At 43.5% G+C, this 25,903-nt stretch overlaps 1 protein-coding gene across 1 annotated transcript in view; it reads left to right on the forward strand.

The window, feature by feature from the left end:
- LOC121879210 overlaps positions 1 to 24,357 on the forward strand; it is a 46,554-nt gene extending 22,197 nt beyond the window's left edge. The window contains exons 2-3 of the mRNA XM_042385805.1: positions 17,681 to 17,938; positions 23,512 to 24,357. Of these exons, the coding sequence (XP_042241739.1) occupies positions 17,682 to 17,938; positions 23,512 to 23,836 (582 nt within the window). The 5' untranslated portion in view covers position 17,681 and the 3' untranslated portion in view covers positions 23,837 to 24,357. The remainder of the gene's footprint in view (positions 1 to 17,680; positions 17,939 to 23,511) is intronic.
- The last annotated feature ends 1,546 nt before the right edge of the window (positions 24,358 to 25,903 follow it).

Here is a 25,903-nt window from a genome sequence, read left to right on the forward strand (position 1 = left end):
CACTACCTCCCCTACCATTACTTAAGCTCTGGTGGACGTAAGGGTAACTAAATGTAATGACCAAGAATGAAAATAACAAATAGCTAAACTTTCTTATTTATTAAAGTGATTCGTCTTCATGCTATTGTAACACGGTTTTAATAACAACAACAGAAAACCAGACGCAGCGAATGGGGGAAACTATTTATTTTCTGTACTAATGGTAATATAATCTATCTCCACACACTGAGCAGCGTGAGGTTAACGCTGCTAATAACTTAAAAGAAAATGGTTAGGTTAGGTTATTAGGGACGATTAATTCATAATGCCATTGTCCATACAACACAATACTAACAAGGGAAGACGAGAAGGTAATTTTTCATTGGACTTGTAAACAGAAAATGGGATGTCACATTACAGAGGAAATATATCACAGAAAATGGTATGCCACATTACACAAGAAATATACCCGTGTCACAGAAAACGGGATGCAAGCGTGACAATAGACAAAGAAAACGAGATGCCATATTGCAAAAGAAATACACTGGTATCATAGAAAACGGGTTGCCACATTAAAGAAAATATATCACAGAATACGGAATGCAACATTACATGGGAAATGTATCACAGAAAACGGGATGCCATGTTACAGAAGACATATCATAGAAAACGGGATGTAAGTATGAGTGGACATAGAAAACGTAAGGGGTTGGAGGGGAGGCTGGCGTGGAATGGTGGCTGGAGTGGCAACTAATCTCGTGGCTGACTATACAACTGCTGGGAGATGAGTTGTGAATGTTAGCTATTGTTGTCTCCTCTGATTGAAGGGGGACGTTCTATTCAGGCCTGGAGGAATGAATGGCAAGGAGAGGGGCGTTCTATCATGCCCTGGGTGATGGAGGGACGTTCTATCTTGGCCTGGGTGATGTAGGACTATATGAGGAACGTTCTATCATGGCCTGGGTGAATGAAACGATCTATCCTGGCCTGAGGGAATGAAAGGCAAGGAGAGGGACGTTCTATCCTGGTCTGATGGAATGGAAAGATCTATCCTGGCCTGAAAGATAGGAACGATCTATCCTGCCCAGCATTAATTATAAGTGAGAAGGCTTTATTGGTCGAGCAGAACACACTGTGGGCCCCAGGGTGATAAGGGAGAGTTATGGTGTGGGTGATATTAGGAGAGTGTGGTGAGGGAGTGTGGTGAGGGAGTGTGATGAGGGAGTGTGGTGAGGGAAGGGTGGTGAGGAGTGTGGTGTGGGAAGGATGGTGAAGAGTGTGGTGAGGGAGATAGAGGGAGAGTGTGGTGAGGGAAGGACAGTGAGTGTGGTGAGGGAGTGTGGTGAGGGGAGGATAGTGAGGAATGTGGTGAGGGAGATAGTGAGATAGTGATGGTGAGGGAGAGAGATAGTGAAGGAGAGTTAGAATATTGAACAGAAGTGCGTGAGTGCCTCTCTCTCTTCCATGTTCCTACTACCAAACTTAAGTCAATTACTCAGCCTCAATCATTGTTGGTGGAGATCAGGACCACCACATACCACATGACCACCACATACCACATGACCACCACATACCACATGACCACCACACATGACGACCACTACCACATAACTACCACTAGCACATGACCACTACATACCACATGACCACCACACATGACGACCACTACCACATAACTACCACTAGCACATGACCACCACATACCACATGACCACCACATACGATCACCACACACAACCCCTTCCACAAACACACTCACACACACACACACACACACTGAACAATTCATTATTTCTCAGCCCTCTGGCGTACAGGTAACCGAGCAATTAAACTAATGCTACAAACACTAACTTTTATGTCTGATACAATGTTTTATTTCTGATACAATGTTTTATTCATGTCTGATACAATGTTTTATTTCTGATACAATGTTTTATTTATGTCTGATAGAATGTTCTGTCTGTCTAATACAAGGACGACCCCTTGAGTACGATGACTTAAACCCTTGAGTACCGATAACCGAGCCCCTTGAGTACGACGACTAAAGCACCTGTTTGACGGCTCTCTCTTTATGTACTATACCCATCGATGACGTCACAAAATGGTGGTCCGTTAAAATGTAAACAAACAAAGAAGATAAACTTGGCTGTCTTCTTCCTCACACGGCCACCACCTAGAGGCCATCACCTAGAGGCCATCACCTAGAGGCCATCACCTAGAGGGCCCATCTCACTGGGGAGGCCTGCCTGGGGGCCCATCTGCAGGGCCCATCACCCTGGGGGCCATCTTACCGGTATGCTGGGGAAGCCCACCTGAGGAGCCATCTCACTAAGGGCTTGCTCACCTGGGGAGCCATCACCCTAGGGGCCACCACCTGGGGGCCATCACCCTGGGGCCATCTGCCTGGGGCCATCACCTAGGGGCCATCACCTGGGGCCCATCTGCCCTGAGAGGCACCACAGGGCCCTGCACCACCCCTGGGAAGCCATCCGTGTCACTGGGAGGCCCACCACCTAGGGGATATCACGTCAGGGCCATCACCTGGGATATCACTGGGGGCCATCACCCCTGGGGCCTCACCTGGGGTACCACCCTAGAGGCCATCACCTAGAGCCCATCACCTAGGGCCATCACCTGAGAGCCTGCCACCTGGGGGCCTACCTAGAGGCTTCATCGTGAGGCCATCACGTGAGGGGCCATCACGTGAGGGAGCCATCACCTAGGGAAGGCCATCACCTGGGGCCATCCTTTGAAGCCGCTCTTTGGGGCCCATCACCTAGAGACACATCTCAGGCCATCTGCAGGCCATCACCTGGGGCATGTCACCCTCAGGCCCACACCACCTGCGAGGCCATCACCCACAGAAGCCTGCCACCTGGGGCCATCACCTAGGGGCCATGCCCTAGAGGCCATCACCCTGGGGAGGCCATCCTGGGGAGGCCACCATCACTGGGGCCCATCACTGAGGCCTGCACCTGGGGCCTGCACCTAGAGCCCCATCACTGCAGGGCCCATCACTGAGGCCATCACCCCTGAGGCCTGCCTGGGGCCATCACTGGAGCCCATCACCTAGAGGCCATCACCCCTAGAGGCCCCCATTGCATCACCCTGAGCCATCACCTGAGGCCATCTGCCTAGGGGCACACCTATGATGTCACCTAGAGAGCCACCTCACCTGAGGCCATCACCTAGAGGCCATCACCTAGAGGCCACCACCTAGAGGCCATCACCTAGAGGCCACCACCTAGAGGCCATCACCTAGAGGCCATCACCTAGAGGCCATCACCTAGAGGCCACCACCTGTTGAATATTGACCTTAGTTACCCAATGGCCATCCACTAAAGGTTGGCCAGGCAGAGTGTAATGAGTACGATGACCTGACTTAGGCATCATAAACAGTGAACCAACAACACGAGACTAACAATAGATATTCTAAAAACCACTGACACATATGGTAGTTCAGACCAAACCAAATATAAAACATTTTAATCACACACACACACACACACACACACACACACACACACACACACCACACACACGACAGCAAAAGCACAACACAAATATTTCTAGCTTTAAACTCCTACAAAAACATTAGTTCAAGCGTCGAGTTTAGTAATATAACACACTATAAACATTACTCCCCCATTCACTATAAACATTACCCCATCCACTATAAACATTACCCCATCCACTATAAACATTACCCCATCCACTATAAACATTACCCCATCCACTATAAACATTACCCCATCCACTATAAACATTACCCCATCCACTATAAACATTACCCCATCCACTATAAACATTACCCCATCCACTATAAACATTACCTCATCCACTATAAACATTACCCCATCCACTATAAACATTACTACACTATAAACATTACCTCATCCACTATAAACATTACCTCATCCACTATAAACATTACCCCATCCACTATAAACATTACCCCATCCACTATAAACATTACCCCATCCACTATAAACATTACCCCATACACTATAAACATTACCCCATCCACTATAAACATTACCCATTACCTCATCCATTACCCCATCACTATAAACACCCCATCCACTATAAACATTACCCCATCCATAAACATTACCCCATCCACTATAAACATTACCCCATACACTATAAACATTACCTCATCCACTATAAACATTACCCCATCCACTATAAACATTACCCCATTCACTATAAACATTACCTCATCCACTATAAACATTACCTCATCCACTATAAACATTACCCCATACACTATAAACATTACCCATACACTATAAACATTGCCCATACACTATAAACATTACCCATCCACTATAAACATTACCTCATCCACTATAAACATTACTCCATCCACTATAAACATTACCCCATTCACTATAAACATTACCCCATCCACTATAAACATTACCCCATCCACTATAAACATTACCCATACACTATAAACATTACCTCATCCACTATAAACATTACCCATACACTATAAACATTACCTCATCCACTATAAACATTACCCATACACTATAAACATTACCCCATACACTATAAACATTACCCATACACTATAAACATTACCCCATACGCTATAAACATTACCTCAGACACTATAAACATTACCCCATCCACTATAAACATTACCCCATCCACTATAAACATTACCCATACACTATAAACATTACCCCATACGCTATAAACATTACCTCATCCACTATAAACATTTAATATAAAAATAATAACACATTAATTTATATATAAGTTTTGTAAATTTTTTCTCACTTCGTATTATAAGAAAAAATAAAAAAAATCTCAAGTATTTAGTTACAGTTTATGGACGATTTGATAATTATATTTTGTGGTTCATGAAGCAGAAATGATGCTGTATAATGTAATCCGATTATCTTATTATTATTACCAGACAAAACCACAAACATTATATAGTACACCTGTTGTTAAAGACACGTACATGTTATTACTGTTGTTATTAGTGTTGTTATTGTTATTATTATTATTATTATTATTGGTTATATTATTATTATTATTATTATTATTATTATTATTATTATTATTATTACTATTATCATTATTATTATTACCATAGATACAGTAAATAAAACACTCTTATGAAACACCAATACCAACTTTCTAACTGATGCAGGAAAAATCAATTAGGAAACAAAACAAAGCATTATTTTGACCCCCAAAACTGCACTAAAAATATTAACGGGGAAAAATAAATTGGATTTACGACCAGATATGCAATTTGGTGAGGAAATGGGGCGAGGTAGGCAAGAGGGGGCTAAACCACACTGACCTAAAGGTTAACTCTAAACGCAAAATTTATGAAAAATCTGCACCGCGTCACCAGCACTAATGCCCTTATTACCCGCACCCGTGTAACTGTTGGCTAAAAAATGACCAGAATTAAACTTTTTTTCCTCCCAGAGCAAAAGGTGACCCAGAGTGTAATACTGTTGATGCATTAATACCGGTGATCCTATACCGGTACATCAACTACTGGTGATCCTATACCGGTACATCAACTACTGGTGATCCTATACCGGTACATCAACTATAGGTGATCCTATACCGGTACATCAACTACTGGTGATCCTATACCGGTACATCAACTACAGGTGATCCTATACCGGTACATCAACTACTGGTGATCCTATACCGGTACATCAACTACAGGTGATCCTATACCGGTACATCAACTACTGGTGATCCTATACCGGTACATCAACTACTGGTGATCCTATACCGGTACATCAACTACAGGTCACCCTATACCGGTACATCAACTACTGGTGATCCTATACCGGTACACCAACTACAGGTCACCCTATACCGATACACCAACTACAGGTCACCCTATACCGGTACATCAACTACAGGTCACCCTATACCGGTACATCAACTACAGGTCACCCTATACCGGTACATCAACTACTGGTGATCCTATACCGGTACATCAACTACTGGTGATCCTATACCGGTACATCAACTAGGTACATCAACTACTGGTGATCTATACCGGTACATCAACTACTGGTACATCAACTACTGGTGATCTATACCGGTACATCAACTACAGGTCACCCTATACCGGTACATCAACTGGGTCACCTATACGTACATCAACTACAGGTCACCCTATACCGGTACATCAACTACTGGTGATCCTATACCGGTACATCAACTACAGGTCACCCTATACCGGTACATCAACTACAGGTCACCCTATACCGGTACATCAACTACTGGTGATCCTATACCGGTACACCAACTACAGGTCACCCTATACCGGTACATCAACTACCGGTGACCCTATACCGGTACATCAACTACTGGTGATCCTATACCGGTACATAAACTACAGGTGATCCTATACCGGTACATCAACTACAGATCACCCTATACCGGTACATCAACTACCGGTGATTTATAAATGATAACAAATTAATATTAAACTGCATTAATTACATTGACGTAATTGAATATTTATTATGATGCAACAAATATTTACACACACACACACACACACACACACACACACACACACACTCACACACACACACACACACACACACACACACACACACACACACACACACACAAACACACACACGTACGTCAAGAGGGACACTGATGTCGATATAAAGGAGATTCATTGAGCTGACATTCCCCTGATGGCTGTGATAACATTGATTTTGGCTCTAAGAGAAAATTAATTAAAAAAAACAATGTAATGGGATTTAAATGGTTAAGTTAGGTTTTGTAATGTAAGGTTAGGTTAGGTTAACTTGGAGGTTAGTTATGTTTTGTTACATTACCATTAGGGTGTTTAAACATCAGGTGAAATAAAATAGGGTCTTTCACCTGACCCTGATAACGTGTGTGTGTGTGTGTGCGTGTCCTCGTTCCCGGCTACCGTGCATTACACTGGAAAAATCTTGCAGAAGTTGCCAAAAAGATTCACACAGCCTCCCCCACCACCACCACCACCACCACCACAACCACACATAATTGAGTCATGCAAAATTCACAGTTACCACAATTTGGGGAATTTTAGGATCATTTGTTAATTTAACATTGGGGCATTTACAGTGTTAAAACCGCAAGAACATGTTCCCAATTATAAAAAAAAAAAAAAAATTAAATAAAAATTGCGCAAATTTACTTAATAAAACAGGCCATGAGACGGGCATTAACTAAACTAAGCTACAGTATAATAACTCCCTCACACGGGGGTAGATATAGTTAGTTAAGTCAGTCAAGGCAGAAACTTCACTAAAACAACAAGATATATACTTATAAAAAAATAAAATAAAATAAAAATAAATAAAAAAATCTTCACCTTTACAAAAAAATAAATATATACATAATAAAAAAAAAATTATGTCCTCGCCGTTACATTCAAGTCAAAAAGTCAATGATGACCCACTCAGGACGAACGATCATGGAGCTACCGACGCACCTACTATAAACGACCAATAATTTAATAAATATATTTGATGACAGGGAGATGAAATTACACGCCATGTTGATGAGGCTTCCTTCATGTTATTAACAGTTGCAACATGTGATCACCTTGCAACATGACCTGACAGCTGAGCCTTTACTGAGGGGGGTAGGGGTGTTGTTGTTGTTGGAGGTGGTGGTGGTTGGTGATGGTGGTTGGTGGTGGGGGTAATAGTAGTAGTGGTGGTGGTGATGGTGGTTAGATGTGGTAGGAGTAGGGGTTGGTTGGTAGTGAAGGTGGGAGTAGGGGTGGTGGTGGTGGTGGTTGGTGGTTGGTGGTAGTAGTGGTTGATGGTGGGGGTAATAATAAGGGTGGGATCGTGCTTTTGGCGTTGGTAATGTTGGTAAAGGTGTTAGTGCTGATGGTAAGGCCAGAGTCATTAGGACAAATAGAAGTGGAGAGAGACAGTAAGAAGAGAAGAAAGAAAGAAAGAAAGAAAGAAAGAAAGAAAGTAAGAAAGAAAGAAAAGAAAGAAAGAAAAAAAAGAAAGACAACAAGAAAGAAAGAAATTAAGTAAGACAACAAGAAGGAAAATAAAGTAAGAAAGAAAGAAAAGAAAGAAAGAAAGAGAGAGAGAAAGAAAGAAAGAAAGAAAGAAAGAAAGAAAGAAAGACAGCAAGAAAGAAAAAAAGGAGAAAACACTGACCACAGAGCTCCTAGTACGAGTCATTATCCTCCATTACGATGAAGCAACAGGTGGAACAGATAATGGGAGGGAAAGAGAGAAAGAGGAGAGAGGAAGAGAGGAGAAGTAGAGAGAAAGTGGGGAAAGGAGAAAGCAAGAGAAAGGGTAGAGGAAAGGAAGGAAAGGAAAGAAGTTGAAGAATCATAAAAGGAAAATAAATGAAAGAGGTTAAGAGAATGGTGGGAGGAAGAAGAAGAAGAAGAAGAAGAGGAAGAAGAAGAAGAAGGAGGAGGAAAGAGGTAGAGAAAGAGGTACAGAGAAAAGGGAAAAGGAAGGAGAGGCGAGGAAGAAGGGAGGAGAGAAAGAAAAATAAAGGCTATTTATCTCTATCTATCTATCTACCTCTTTCTATCCATCTATCTAGCCCCTATATACCTATCTCTCTCTCTCTCTCTCTCTCTCTCTCTCTCTCTCTCTCTCTCTCTCTCATCAGGGGGTCGGCTCGTCACTCTTACCATAATTAACGACAGCAATAATCACCGTCAAAATCATTAATAAGATCTTCCTGACCTCTGACTAATTACCTTGACACGTAATTGAAGCATTCGATCAGATTAATAACCTTCCCTGATTTAATAACAAATTACTAATACAACTTGGCCTAAAATTATGGAAATTAACGATCATTACGACGATTAAGACTCGTTAATAAGTGAGACATTGGGTTATTAAGATGTTTGTGGAGTGTCCCGGATGTTGGTGACGTCATTGTTTGTTTTTGTGTGTTTTACGGGGTGCGTGGATTGGTCAGCTGTGTTCTGACGTCACAATGTGTAAGAGTTTTATTTGGTAATAATTTCCCCCACTACCCTTCCCTCCTCACCCCCCTCCACCCCCCACCTCCACCCCCCCCCTCACAATAAGAGCCACTAGGTGAAAGCTCTGATACGGTATTAATGAATAATAATGACCAACATTATGGCAACACTGCGTCACTCTCGGACAAAATGCAAATTTGTGGGAAAATTTGGAGGTCAACCTAACCCTTCATGTTTAAATACTGTAAATACAAGGTAAGACGCTATAGACAACCATACACTCTATAAACACAACCATACACTCTATAAACACAACCGGAATATCAACAAGTTCTCGCCAGAAGTTACAATTTCATTTAGGAAAGGAACGGAACCAGTGTTAAACAGAGGTGAACAGTGCTTAAGTCAGTGAGAACAACTCAACAGTAACAGTCGTACCCAAGTTAACCTTCACACAGCGAGGTCCCAGGTACCCAGTGATAACGGCCCATGAGACCCAACAACAACCAGCGATGTGTTAATCCGTCTACGATAGGAAGGCCTAAGACCAAACCTCACTCATATAACACCATCTGTGAGGGAATTACTACACCACATGTCCCTCATAACACCATATGTGAGGGAATTACTACACCACGTGAGGCCCCTCATAACACCATCTGTGAGGTAATTACTACACCACGTGAGGTCCCTCATAACACCATCTGTGAGGGAATTACTACACCACGTCAGGCCCCTCATCACACCATCTGTGAGGGAATTACTACACCACATGTCCCTCATAACACCATATGTGAGGGAATTACTACACCACGTGAGGCCCCTCATAACACCATCTGTGAGGTAATTACTACACCACGTGAGGTCCCTCATAACACCATCTGTGAGGGAATTACTACACCACGTGAGGTCCCTCGTAACACCATCTGTGAGGGAATTACTACACCACGTGAGTTCCTCCTAACACCATCTGGGAGGGAGTTACTACACTACGAGTTTGCTGTTCAACACCTACATTAATCTGTATGTTTACTGTATGTTCCGCTACCTTTCTCTAATAAGGCTTTTGTTAAACCACCAATGTATGTAATAAGTCATTTATGTCCAATGTATATTTTCAGCCTTCGGGCTGCAGAATTTTTTCAATAAACCGTTAATTATTATTATTATTATTATTATTATTATTATTATTATTATTATTATTATAAACAACCATGTACACTATAAACAACAATATTCACTATAACCTAACCTTCCATCCTACCCTAACCTAACCTAACCTAACCCTCCTATTTTCCCTGGTGGTGTAGCGCCAACCGTGTGCCCCAAGGCTATCAGTGCTGGGAGTGGGCACCAGGGGGTACTTAGCTGTTGCTCTTATTTGTCAGTATTTCTCTTTTGTTTTGTTTGTTTCTTTTGTTATTTGTCTTTGTTTGCTTCTTTTGTTATTATTCTTTGTTTTTTATTTGTTTCTTTTATTTATTTTTGTTTCTTTTGTTATTTCTCTTGTTTTTGTTGTCCTGGTAATAAGTTTATTCTCTCTCTCTCTCTAGTATAATTTGTTACGCCAACACATCTAATTATAAGTTCATCACGCCCACCGCACTACTACCACCATCACGCCCACCGCACTACTACCACCATCACCCACACACACCACCACTACCTGCGCCCTACTACTATCACCCCACACACCACATCACTACCATCACGCCCACACACCACCACTACCATCACTACCTTCACGCCCACACACCACCACTACTATCTCACGCCCACTACCATCACCAACACCATCACGCCCACACACCACCATCACGCCCACACACACCCCACAACTACCATCACGCCCACCACCACCATCACCCCCCCACACACCATCACTACCATCACGCCCACACAACACCACCACTCCTACACTCCCCACTACCATCACGCCACACACCACCATCACACCTTTTTAACACCACCACCACTCCTACACACTCACCACTATCATCACGCCCACACACCACCATCACGCCCACCATTCATCTTTGTCGACACCTGTGATCTATAAATAGCGCCAATAGTTCAGAAGACGCCGCTACACTGTGATGGCGCTTTAAGTAGACACCTCTGTTGCCTCTTACCCTGTGTTAAACTTCTCTCTCTCTCTCTCTCTCTCTCTCTCTCTCTCTCTCTCTCTCTCACCTACAGATCTTCCTCCTGGTATCAATACACCTCCTCCTCCTCACCTCCTCATTACTGGTCACCACAACACATCATTATTATCATTCACTCGTATTTTTGCCTCCATTTCTTTCCCAATTATTATACCAAGGTTCATATTTTTTTCCTTAACATTGGCTATTATATATATATCTATCCCTGGCTATTTATTCCCTATCCCTGGCTATGTATTCCCTATCCCTGGCTATGTATTCCCTATCCCTGGCTATTTATTCCCTATCCCTGACTATTTATTTCCTAACCATGGCTATTTATCTCCTAACCATGGCTATTTATCTCCTATCCCTGGCCGGTTTTCCTGCTTCTCAACACTTAATGCCTATGCTTCCATCCCTTCATCTATTCCTTTCTCATAATTCACCCCACCTCCCTCACCTCCCACCTGTACTCCCCCGCACTGCAGCCATCTGTAATCAATTTCAATTCCTATTTGGGTCTTATCATTAATTAGTAAGTTTATTTGGGTCACATGAAGATAAACACCTCAATAGCGTCTTTCACCTGAACACCAGCTAGGTTAGGTTAGGTTAGGTTAGGTTGGATAGGTTTAGTTTAGTTAGATTAGGTTAGGTTAGGTTAGGTTAGGTTAGGTTAGGTTTAGTTTAGTTAGATTAGGTTAGGTTAGGTTAGGTTAGGTTAGGTTAGGTTGAATAGGTTTAGTTTAGTTAGATTAGGTTAGGTTAGATTAGGTTAGGTTAGGTTAGGTTAGGTTAGGTTAGGTTAGGTTAGGTTAGTACCGGGATGTTTAAGTTGTTAATTATAAGGTAAAATAAGCTAAGAGTTAATAAGCCTGGGAGATAATATGCTGTAAGTTAATAAGCTGGGACAGTTAACCTTCCGGTTGGCTTACAGTGTTATCGCTCAGAATCTTTTATGTTATTATAATGATGTAATTACTATCCTTATAGCGCGCTTAAAAAGTAACCTACCCAAACTAAACCTAACCTAACTTAAACTATCTTAACCAAACCTAACCAAACTAAACCTAACTTAACGTAGCTTAACCCAACCAAACTAAACCTAACCTAACCTAACTTAAACTATCTTAACCAAACCTAACCAAACTAAACCTAACTTAACGTAGCTTAACCCAACCAAACTAAACCTAACCTAACCTAACTTAAACTATCTTAACCAAACCTAACCAAACTAAACCTAACCTAACCTAAACTAAACTATCTTAACCTAACCTAACAAAACCTAACTTAACGTAGCTTAACCTAACCAAACTAAACCCAACCAAACCCAAACTAAACTATCTTAACCTAACCTAACAAAACATAACTTAACGTAGCTTAACCTAACCAAACAAAACCCAACCAAACCAAACCTAACTCAACCTAAAGTAAGCTAACACTAACCTAACCTAACCTAACCTAACCTAACCTAACCTAACCTAACCTAACCTAACCTAACCTAACCTAACCTAACCAAACAAAACCCAACCAAACCAAACCTAACTCAACCTAAAGTAAGCTAACACTATCCTAACCTAACCTAACCTAACCTAACTTATCCTAACCACAAGACTCTTCTAGTGATAAGAAAAAGGTTGGAAACTTTTGAGTGAGGAGAGTCGAGGGGGTGAGTGGAGCGGTGTTTAGGGGCCGTCGTCTCAATATATTATACCTTACTCTACCTCCTGCTGACACCTGGGGCCTCTCTCTACCTGCTGTTGACACCTGGGGCCTCTCTCTACCTGCTGCTGACACCTGGGGCCCCATTTTCCACCTACAGGACACCTGGGGCCTCACCTGCTTAAGACACCTGGGCCCCCTCTACCTGCTGGTGATACCTGGCACTCTCTCACCACAGACACTGGGGCTTCTCTACCTGCTGGTGACACCTGGGGCCTCTCTACCTGCTGCTGACACCTGGGGCCCTCCCTCTCATCTGCTGCTGACACCTGGGGCCCTCTCTACCTGGGCTGGGTGACACCTGGGGCCCCTCTCTACCTGCTGCTGACACCTGGGGCCCTTCTCACCTGGGTTGCTGACACTGGGGCCTCTCTACCTGCTGCTGACACCTGGGGCTCCTCTCTCTACCTGCTGCTGACACCTGGGGCCCTCCTTCACCTGCTGTTGACACCTGGGCCTGTCTCTCACTCTGGGCACTGGACACCTGGGGCCCCCTTTCCCCACCTGCTGGGCGACACCTGGGGCCTCCTCTCTACCTGCTGCTGACACCTGGGGCCTCTCTCTCCATCTGGGCTGTTGACACCTGGGGCCCTCTCTCACTCATTGCTGACACCTGGGCCTGTCTCTCATCTACACTTGACACCTGGGGGCCCCTCTCACCTGCTGCTGACACCTGGGGCCTCCTCTACCCATGCTGCTGACAATCTGGCCCCCTCACTTGCTGCTGACACCTGGGGCCTTCTCTATCTGCTGCTGACACTCTGGGGCCTTTCACCTGTTGCTGACACCTGGGGCCTGGTTTCTACCTGTTACTGACACCTGGGGGCCTCTCACCTGCTGCTGACACCTGGGGCCTCCTTCTCACTCATGCTGCTGACACCTGGGGCCTTCTACTTGCTGCTGACACCTGGGCCTCTATCTGTTGCTGACACCTGGGGCCTGTTCTACCAAGGCTGCTGACACCTGGGCCTCTCTATCTGCTGCTGACACCTGGGGCCCCCTCTCTCACACACACAAACACTCGCACAACTTCCGAACCCAACCTAAACCAACCCAATACAAAATAAGTCAACTAAACCCATCCTAAACCCAACCTAAACGAACCCAACCCAACCTAACTTGACCCAAACGAACCCAACCCAACCCAACCTAACTTGACCCAAACGAACCCAACCCAATCCAACCTAACTTGACCCAAACGAACCCAACCCAGCCTAACTTAACCCAACCCAACCTAACAACAAATGATCCCTTCGATACGTCATCTGGAAATGAAAATAGAAAATCGAGTGTTTACAAATTTCCCTTGACAAATCAAAATCCCCCCCGTCCCCCCCACCCAGAGAGGTGATGGTGGTAGTGGTGGTTAGTGGTGGTTGCCAGAAAAGCCATCATCATATAATACATCGTACCCCCCCTCTCTCTACCTGCCTCACTCACCTGGGGTCTCTCTCTCTCTCTCTCTCTCTCTCTCTCTCTCTCTCTCTCTCTCTCAGGAACACGTCATTATACTTGGAGACACAAAAGCGGCTTCGCCTCCTTATCAATGAATCATACCGGCAGATCACACCACGCCACCCACCTCCTCTCGAGTACACCAAAGCGCACAGTGTACAGTTTTTCGTCAGATTGTACAGTTTTTCGTCTCATAGTACAGTTTTTAGTCATTTTGTAGTTTTTCGTCTCATTGTACAGTTTTTCGTCATTTTGTACACAGTTTTAAGTACAGTCCTTCGTCAGTTTGTATAGTCTTAGGTACAGTTTTTCGTCAGATTGCACAATTTTTTCGTCATGTTGTACACAGTTTTTCGTCAGTTTTCCATTTGCTATTTTAGGCTATTAACAGACAACTGACGAAATAAATTTTACGTGGTGTGTCTGTAATGGTTTTTTTTTGTACCGTTAACAGACAAGGGTGAGAATAACTATCTTCCGTGTGGGTCACTTGCTCTATTCTCAAACTGGCGCACACACACACACACACACACACACACACAGATCTCAGGACAGATTCAGTAAAGCTCCACAATTGAATTAGGCGACGGGAAGGCGCCTCTCTCTCTCTCTCTCTCAGTGTGTGTGTGTGTGTGTGTGTGTGTGTGTGTGTAAAAATGTCCAGGTGTTTTTTGCTACTGGTATATATTCTCTACCAAATACACAATACTTTTTACACTCTACTACTACTTTGCTGTCACTCGGAATCAAGTATGACGATCATCCAGCTATGATACAATGATATGAGTTATTAAGGATGTCACCTTCGTTGGTGAGTTCTGAGGTGACTAAAGAAGCCGATACGGGACCAGTAGGGTCGATCACAGATGTTGCACATGTGGGGGGCTACATCTAGTGCGGGAGGGGCAGCGGCAGCGTCTTTCCGGCGTTGGCGCTTGTCTGCCTCGGTATGCAGTCGGGCTAACTCGAAAGTATTGACACCTTCTCGTGTTGTGCTCCTCCAAGCATTACGGTGTGGAGTAATCGTCTCCCAGGTGAGGGGGTCGATTTGACACTTTTTCAGGTTTATCTTACGATTATCCTTATACCTTTTCAGTTGCCCGCCGGACTGCCAGAGCAGCTACTTCACAGTCACCTAACGAATAGTAAACTTTTTACACACACACACACACACACACACACACACACACACACACACACACACACACACACACACACACACACACACCACACACACACACACACACGCACACACACACACACACACACACACACACACACGGAAGCCTCAAAATCAGTACAGTGTAACGTTCAACCCCTCAACAACCCCTGATAAAACACCTTAACATCCAACCCCAGATAGAACCCCTCAACAACTTACAACAACTGCCAGACCCTGATATGACCCCCTTAACAACCCCTGATATAACCCATAACAACTGCCAGGCCCTAATATAACCCCTTAACAACCCCTGATATAACCCATAACAACTGCCAGACCCTGATATAACCCTTTAACAACCCCTGATATAACCCCTAACAACTGCCAGGCCCTAATATACCCCCTTAACAACCCCTGATATAACCCTTAACAACTGCCAGGCCCTAATATACCCCCTTAACAACCCCTGATATAACCCTTAACAACTTCTAGGCCCTAATATGATCCACTAAGCAGGGCGAAGCGGGGACCTGAACGGAGCGGCGGAGTGGCCACAGTATTTCCCCTGGGACAACACTACGACTTGGTGCAGATACGAGACAGCTTTACCAAATAAATTGTCTCCCTTCGACCAGACTGTGTGGAAAGGGGAGAGGGAGGTTGGGAGGGTGATGCTTTGGAGGGGAGATGTGCTGGAGGGAGTGGGAGGGTGTGCTGGAGGAAGGGGAGAGGTAGTTGGGGAGGGTGTGCTTTGGAGGGGGGAGGGAGGGTGTCTTTGGAGGAAGGGAGAGGGAGGTAGTTGGGGGAGGGGTGTGCTTTGGGAGGGGAAGGGGAGGGGGTGTTCTTTGGAGGACAGGAGGTGTGTGTGTGTGTGTGTGTGTGTGTGTTTGAGGTAATGGGTGGAGGTTGTGGGTATGGCTCAAGGTGACAGGTGTGATGTGGCTCAGTTGACAGGTGTGGGCGTGACATAAACAAGACAATAACATGTGAAATGCACTAAACACGGAGAGAATAAATGATGAAAAAGAGGGATGGAGTGACTAATGGATTGTGTAAATATAGGCTATGACGTCAGTGGAATAATGGAAAGGATGATGAGAACAAAGATAAGGCGTGATAAAGACTAGACACACACATGGAGAGGAGGAGGAGGAGGAGGGAAGATGTGGATTGGTTAAGGGGAGTGGCGTGTGGGAGGGTGATAATGAGTGGCGTGTGGGAAGGTGGGAGGCGTGTGGGGGACGCGGGCAGAGTGTCAGTGTTTCGTGACATTAATACCGAGTTACGACCCACTAGACGGGAAGACTTGATCACATTTACAGATAAAAATTCTCTCTTGCTTCTTCTTAACATCCTACTCTCTCCTTCAGGTAACATCCTACACTCTCCTTCAGGTAACATCCTACACTCTCCTTCAGGTAACATCCTACACTCTCCTTCAGGTAACATCCTACACTCTCCTTCAGGTAACATCCCACACTCTCCTTCAGGTAACATCCTACACTCTCCTTCAGGTAACATCCTACACTTTCCTTCAGGTAACATCCTACACTTTCCTTCAGGTAACATCCTACACTCTCCTTCAGGTAACATCCTACACTCTCCTTCAGGTAACATCCTACACTTTCCTTCAGGTAACATCCTACACTCTCCTTCCATGGTAACATCTACACTCTCCTTCCAGGTAACATCCCTCTCTCCCCCTTCAGGTAACATCCTACCTCTCCTTCAGGTAACATCCTACACTCTCCTTCAGGTAACATCCTACACTCCTCCTTCAGAGTATCCTCTCACTCTCCTTCAGGTAACATCCTACACTCTCCTTCAGGTAACATCCCTACTCTCTCCTTCAGGTAACATCCTACACTCTCCTTCAGGTAACATCCTACACTCTCCTTCAGGTAACATCCTACACTCTCCTTCAGGTAACATCCTACACTCTCCTTCAGGTAACATCCTACACTCTCCTTCAGGTAACATCCTACACTCTCCTTCAGGTAACATCCTACACTCTCCTTCAGGTAACATCCTACACTCTCTCCTTCCAGGTAACATCCTACACTCTCCTTCAGGTAACATCCTACACTCTCCTTCCAGGTAACATCCTCTCTCTCCTTTGTAACATCCTCACTCTCCTTCAGGTAACATCCTACACTCTCCTTCAGGTAACATCCTACACTCTCCTTCTTCAACGTCCTTCACTCTCCTTAATCCATACTTTTCCTCCTCCTACAGGATGCGACTACTACCAGTGTGGGTTCTGGCTGTGGTGGGGTGGGTAGCTGCCGCCACCCCTGGCCCACGACTCCACCACACCTCCCAAGAGGACCAGAATCTAGGACCAGCTATTAGGGACGTGACCAGCCCTAAGCACACACCTGCTGACGATGAGGACCTGGGACCCGCCCTTCTCACCCTCGCCAGGCGTAAGAGAGCCAACATCAAGGCCAACCTCCCTTACTCTAACTACAGACCTTCAGGAGGTATACACAGGTGAGTATACCAGTCTCCTGCCTCTACAGTTACCAGTCTAGAGGCGTGACTGTAACCACTCTAATACTCTCTACACAGTTACCAGTCTAGAGGCGTGACTGGTACCACTCTAATACCTCTATACACAGTTACCAGTCTAGAGGCGTGACTGGTAACCACTCTAATACCTCTATAGATTACCAGTCTAGAGGCGTGACTGGTAACCTCTATACCTCTATACACAGTTACCAGTCTAGGCGTGACTGGTAACCACTCTAATACCTCTATACACAGTTACCAGTCTAGAGGCGTGACTGATACCACTCCTATACCTCTATACACAGTTACCAGTCTAGAGGCGTGGTAACCACTCTATACCTCTATACACAGTTACCAGTCTAGAGGCGTGACTGGTACCACTCTAATACCTCTATACACAGTTACCAGTCTAGAGCGTGACTGGTACCACTCTAATATATCAGGCAACTATATACCGTACATCAGCTTCTGTATCTTGATAGCAAAAAGACCCTGAGTTATAATGGTGCTCTGATCATGTTGGTGCTCTGATCATGATGGAGCTCTGATCATGATGGTGCTCTGATCATGATGGTGCTCTGATCATGATGGTGCTCTGATCATGATGGTGCTCTGATCATGATGGTGCTCTGATCATGATGGTGCTAGTCATGATGGTGCTCTGATCATGATGGTGCTCTGATCATGATGGTGCTCTGATCATGATGGTGCTCTGATCATGATGGTGCTCTGATCATGATGGTGCTCTGATCATGATGGTGTCTGATCATGATGGTGCCCTGATCATGATGGTGCCCTGATCATGATGGTGCCTGATCATGATGGTGCTCTGATCATGATGATGCTCTGTATGATGGTGCTCTGATCATGATGGTGCTCTGATCATGATGGTGCTCTGATCATGATGGTGCTCTGATCATGATGGTGCTCTGATCATGATAGTGCTCTGATCATGATGGTGCTCTGATCATGATGGTGCTCTGATCATGATAGTGCTCTGATCATGATGGTGTATTTAAATTGATAATAAGGAATAATACCAATCAATGTACAGAGCAGTATACCACATGGGGACAATCCGAACCTAACCTAAACTTACCTAACCTAACCTAAACCAGCCTAAACTAACCTTAAACCTAAACTAACCAAACCTAACCAAACCTAAACTAACCTAACCTAAACTAACCTAACCAAGCCTAACCTAACCTAACCTACACACATGTATCACTAAAGCTGACCGGAGGAATGAGACACCTATATAAATTATTCAGGCATCATGGTAACTATATCAATTTTAGTATGGTAGTGAATGGTGTAGTGTGGTGAGTTATATACAACGTTATACATCAGGGTAAGTAAATATATATGTGTATATATATATATATATATATATATATATATATATATATATATATATATATATATATATATATATATATATATAAACTACGGTAATAATGGTGCATCATGGTAGATATAAACATTAGTATAACATTAATGGTGCATCATGGTAGATATAAACATTAGTATGGTAATAATGGTGCATCATGGTAGATATAAACATTAGTATAACATTAATGGTGCATCTGGTAGATATAAACATTAGTATAATATTAATGGTGCATCATGGTAGATATAAACATTAAGTATGGTAATAATGGTGCATCATGGTATATATAAACATTAGTATAACATTAATGTGCATCATGGTAAATATAAACATTAGTATGGTAATAATGGTGCATCATGGTAGATATAAACATTAGTATAACATTAATGGTGCATCATGGTAGATATAAACATTAGTATAATATTAATGGTGCATCATGGTAGATATAAACATTAGTATGGTAATAATGGTGCATCATAGTAAATATAAACATTAGTATGGTAATAATGGTGCATCATGGTAGATATAAACTTAGTATAACATTAATGGTGCATCATGGTAGATATAAACATTAGTATAATATTAATGGTGCATCATGGTAGATATAAACATTAGTATGGTAATAATGGTGCATCATAGTATATATAAACATTAGTATAATATTATTGCATCATAATATAAACATTAGTATGGTAATAATGGTGCATCATGGTAGATATAAACATCAGTATGGTAATAATGGTGCATCATGGTAGATATAAACATCCAGTATTGTAGTAATGGTAGTTATATAAATCAAGTATCGTACTAATGTTTCACCATGGTAGCCAAATAATAGTATGGTAAATAATGGTAGTCATTGAGCACACCAACAACCACACCGTCAAAATAATGGTTCATCATGGTAGCTATCAACACTACCATGATATTTATGTTACATATATTATTGTAATAATGGTAGTTTGACATAATTATGAAGTATGGTAGCGACGTCATCTCAGTATGGTAATAACAGCTCATCATGATAGTTACAAATAGTTCCCCACACTAAATAGCTCCCCACATTCAACCAAAAATAGCTCGCCTCATCTAATAGCTTCCCACAGTCAATCATAAATAGCTCCCCTCTTCACATTAATACGTTCTTCACACTAAATAGCTCCCCACTATCAACTAAAAATAGCTCGAGACTCGGGCCATTACAGTTCTATTCAACAAGTTGGATGGGGATTCAGCCAGAGAGAGTGAACCATTTTAGGTCAGATCTCGAACCTTATACTGAACCCTTGAACCACCAAACCCGACACTGACCCACCGAACCTCTGACACTGAACCACCGAACCTCTGTATAATGAACACTGAACCACCAGCCTCTGACACTGAACCACCGACTCTGTATAATGAACACTGACCCACCAGACCTCTGACCTCAACCACCGACTCTCTGTATAATGAACACTGACCCACCAGACCTCTGACACTGAACCACCGAACCTCTGTATAATGAACACTGAACCACCGAACCTCTGTATAATGAACACTGAACCACCGAACCTCTGTATAATGAACACTGAACCACCGAACCTCTGTATAATGAACACTGAACCACCGAACCCCATAAGATAAAAACAATAACCCCTGATTTTTCCAATACATAATTAGATTCAATTTTTAGTTCCAACTTTCTTATTCATGTTTGTGTAAAAAGTTGTTTAGAATTTCACCTAAACTTTGGTATTGTGTGACTTTTTGAATCGTATTTAAAGAGTTAAGTCATCGTTCTCAAGTGGTTATTCATTATACTCGAGCGGTTAACCACTTGACAACGGTGTCTTAACCTCTTGAGTATGATGAATTGACCTCTTGATTATAATGACTTAACACCTTGGGGGGATAAGTCATTATACTCAAGGGGGTAATTAATCGTACCCAAGGTTTAGTTATCATAGGACACAGTTATAATACGCCCTGGTTATGTCAGGTTAATCTGGGTCACGTTTAGACTAGGTCATATTTAACACCTCACCAAAGATGAACTAGAAATACACTCTAATTATATATTCCCCATAAACAACTGTAGACACGACCTATTAATTACTACTGATGGATTAATTAGACATTATTTATACATTTAATTAATTATTTTTTGTGTATAATCTTTGTTAATTACATTATTTAGTTTATTTAATTTAGAGTAAACTTTTTATAATAAATCTCCCTCCACAATTAAACTTAGGAATTGTTGTTAGTCTTTCTATGTTACGGCTTGTATTGTTAAAACTCACGGCCCTGCCCTATGATTATTACCAGTCATAACTATCTAACTGTGGAAACCAACTCACCCTTTGGTTAGTTATCCCAAGGCGTTATGACTGGTAGTATCTGTGAGGTTGACCTAAGATCACATGTACTGTCGATGTATTTAGTGGTCAACCCTTCACATAAAACACCTGGTGATTCTTAGTCGTAATGATAACTTCTGAGACTATAGCCTGACGGTACACATGATGATAATATTATCAAGGCAAAATTATCAAAAGTTTAAAAAGTTTTATATTTGTCTCTCGTCATTGGGGATAAAGAAACATTTATCAGTAATTGACCTGACCTATCGACAGCCCCCCGCTCACTTTTACCGAATTAACCAATCAAATTTAAGTGGTGACCCAGACGACGTTCCTATTTGCTGTTCATCATCACATTATATCCTTAGCTTGTAAAGAATAATATATCAAATAGCTTTTTAAAATATATTACAGTGAGATGTTTTTACAAGGTGATATATGGAGTTTGACCTTAGCAACCAATCTGTGTGTCTGAGCTATCACGGTTGCTAAGGCCAGACGGAAATAGAGAAGACTTGCTTCATAGGTCAATCGGCGTCAAATTACCTGTTATTTTCTGTGTCAGCTTAAAGTAAGAAGGACCAAATGTACCTTCATCCAGATTCCAGATACGAGGAGAAATATATCCTACGAACCTTATCAGAATTCTTCAGAGTCGAGTCCTTCTGATATTTACAGGTTGACTATTAACATCAAGGGGTGGAGGGGGTATTAATTGGGCAGGAGGCTGGCCACAGTTTTAACAACACGACCCGACCACCACCTCTTAGTGAGCAGAGTCTGTTGATGTTCTTGCATTTTGCACCTCCTCCAGACCATACTCCGGCTGGAGCCGTCTCTCGTGTGCGCAGGTTGTTCTTTCCCCCCCGTGTGCGCAGGTTGGTATACTTTGCTATCGTGTGCGCAGGTTGGTATACTTTGCTATCGTGTGCGCAGGTTGGTATACTTTGCTATCGTGTGCGCAGGTAGATCGTCAACACCGCTGGTAATACTAAGTGCAAGTAGGTAGCCAAGACGTCTACCAGGAGCTCAACAAGTACTTCCATCACAGGAGCAGTTGGTAGTGTTTTCTCCCATGTACAGTAAGCTGCAGGTAAATACAACTTTATTTCAACAGTACAAGAATGCCTTACAACTTACAAGTACATAGACGCCCCTCTCCTACGTACACAGACACACCATCGTCCCATGTACACCGCCAGTATGTCAGCGTGGGTAAGTACTGTACCTGTCAGTGCACCTCCACTCCATGTCAGCATCCTCCCCCCTCACCTCATATCCACCTCCCACAACTCACCTCACATCCACCTCCCAACTCCTCCACATCCTCCCACAACTCACCTCATCACCTCCCACAACTCACCTCACATCCACCTCCCACAACTCACCTCACATCCACCTCCCACAACTCACCTCACATCCACCTCACAACATCTTGAGCACAATTTTACCTAAACAATTATTGAGATCCTGAATAAATATCTGAATATTGGTACTGTACCTTTATAGGACGATAATATAAACAGAGATAGGATAATGACTTTTTAATTATCATAAAGGAATGATTGAAACTATCTCTTCATTTATCTCTGCATGACACCTTCAAGTGCTACTCCACCCATATGTTTCGTGTGGTAGTGCTGGCTGCCTCTCTGCTCCTAGTAACGATCGCTCACGTCCACCGCTTGTTGAGTCTGGCAACAGAGGACCATCCGCAGTGCTGCCTGGCATCACCTTCCTTCATGCCACCTCTTATTGTTCTTCTTCTCTAACCTTCTATGTCATGATATCCACACTACCACTGTTTCTCTCTCCCTCAGGTACCGCTACCCGCTTTACCGCAAGCGGTCCTACCAGCCCCAGCCTCAGTATGACTACGAGAGCAGGGTGATGCTGCCCGAGCTGGCAGAGGACTACCAGGAGTACGACGACTACCCCAAGGTGCCATCACTCTTCAGGGAGAGGAACATCCAGCAGCAGCAGGACCGGAAGAAGAAGGAACTGCTCCTGGAAGACGACGGCTACTTCAGCGACGACTACGTGCCAGAGAAAGGTTCACTGAGCCCTAGCCGAGAGCCTCTGACGGAGAAGGACTACCTCTACCACCTGTACAACATGCCCTTTCTCAGACCTGGAGCGTCTTAACCACATGTACGAGATCGGTAAGCGAGACTCTGATACTCTGGATGACTCGTATGACCTGGAGCCTCTTGACCAGGTACAGAGTCTCATGCCGTCACCCGGGCACTACGACGTTGTTGACTCAGTCAGGAGAAATAAAGCCATCAACGGTGTGATCCCAGGGGACGTCATGAGCAGCTCTGACCGCCAGCAGTTGAGGAAGTCAATAAGATCAGCTGCTAGCAGATTCTGGAAGAAGCAGGAAGCCCAGAAGAGTGCCATCAGAGACACCATCAACAGGAGAAAGAGACACAGTTGCTGTGACGCCACTCCCTGCTACTGCTACTACTGCTGCTGCTGCCGCCAACAAGACCACCACCACCACTACCACCACCACCACCACCTCGCCATCAACCCCTCACCCAAGACCTCCTCCTTCTCTTCTACCATCCCCACCCGCTACCACGCCCAGCTGGCCAGATACCGCAAGAAGCGCGCCTTCAGCGACGCTTCAAGTATGAAAAGAGGAGGAGAAGTGCCCAAGGACCTCGACAACTTCCTCGTTGGAATATTTCAAGACCTTCGCCCGTGCCACCGACCAGAAGAAGAAGAAAATGGCTTAGCCAGTTTGAGGCTGACAAGCGAACATCAGACCTTGAAGACCTTTTGGAGGACCCCGCCATGTTGCAGTATATGCAGATCAAACTTAAAGGTTAGTAACTATATGTATGGCGACCTGTGGTGTAATGATCATCATGCTCGCCTCGCAAGTGAATGGGAACCTGGATGTTAATCGTGTTCCGGGGTAATGGTTAGTCAGTGCAGTTAGTGAGTTATCCGGTCTTCTCGGACTATTCCTTGACACTGGGTCATGCAACTCGTTAACTCGGGGTGTGATTGTTGTGTTGGCGACAGCTTCTACACCTTAAACACTGGGTCATGCAGCTCGTTAACTCATACCATACAAGGAATTCTAACTGTAAGTACACACACACACACACCCATGTTCATCAACTATTATTCCTACAGTATATATGTCATGTTCATACCAAGTCACTTTCTCTTCTTAAGTGACGTTCATATACAAAGTGCCGTCAAAGCTAACCTAACCAAACCTAACCTAACCTAACCAAATATCTTGTTGGACGGAAGAATGATAATAAGAGTGTAATTATTGTGGTTTTACTGCTAAGAATAATACCTTCCATTGATACTTTCCGGAAATAGTGGTATAAAAATCGCCCTATACTTGTTATCTTAGAAGGTTTAATATAAAAAACTCATCTTTGTCATTTGTATGGGTTCAGTGATAATAATAATACCTTGTAACTAGTGATCTTGATACAAACAAAAATATATCATCCTATACTTGATATCACGAACAAAAAATCATTCTGTACTTGAAATTTTGGGTGATTTTCTAATATAAAAACACATATTACCAATCACACTTCCCCATGTACAAGATACACTATCACCATCACCACTGCACCATCACCACCACTACTACACACCTACCACCTGTCACCACTACTACCCCCACAACCACCACCACCTACACCTCCCACCACCTACCCTACCATCACACACACACACATGGGGACGTCTCTAATGCCTTGTCTCCCCAGCCTATGGTGTCCCTTCCTTCCTCTGGGTCACCGCGTAGTCGTGGCGCTGAATACACGGGATTATCTCGATAAATATTTAAACACCATGGCCGATCTTTCTCTCTCTCCTTTCTTTATCTCTCTCAATCTTTCTCCTTTCTTTCACCCCTTTATCCTTCTGCTTTCTTTCAATTTATCTATATATCCAACTTTTTTTCTCTCTCTCTGTATCTATATATTCTCTCTATTTTCTTTCAATCAATCTATTTATGTAACCTCTCTCTCTCTCTCTCTCTCTCTCTCTCTCTCTCTTATCGCTCACAGTTCTTCTTTAAAGGAAGTCAATAGTCGAAACAAAAGAGGTTATTGAGTGAGGGAAGAAAAGGATAACTAATGGAAGGATTTTGAACCTTCATATTGGACCACTGATGAAGGCTCAGGTGTGTTTACAGGTATGTCTTAGTCATCCTTACAGGTGTGTTTA

This window comes from Homarus americanus, unplaced genomic scaffold (assembly GCF_018991925.1).
Source record: "Homarus americanus isolate GMGI-L3 unplaced genomic scaffold, GMGI_Hamer_2.0 scaffold34511, whole genome shotgun sequence".
NCBI classification, from domain to species: Eukaryota; Metazoa; Arthropoda; class Malacostraca; order Decapoda; family Nephropidae; genus Homarus; species Homarus americanus.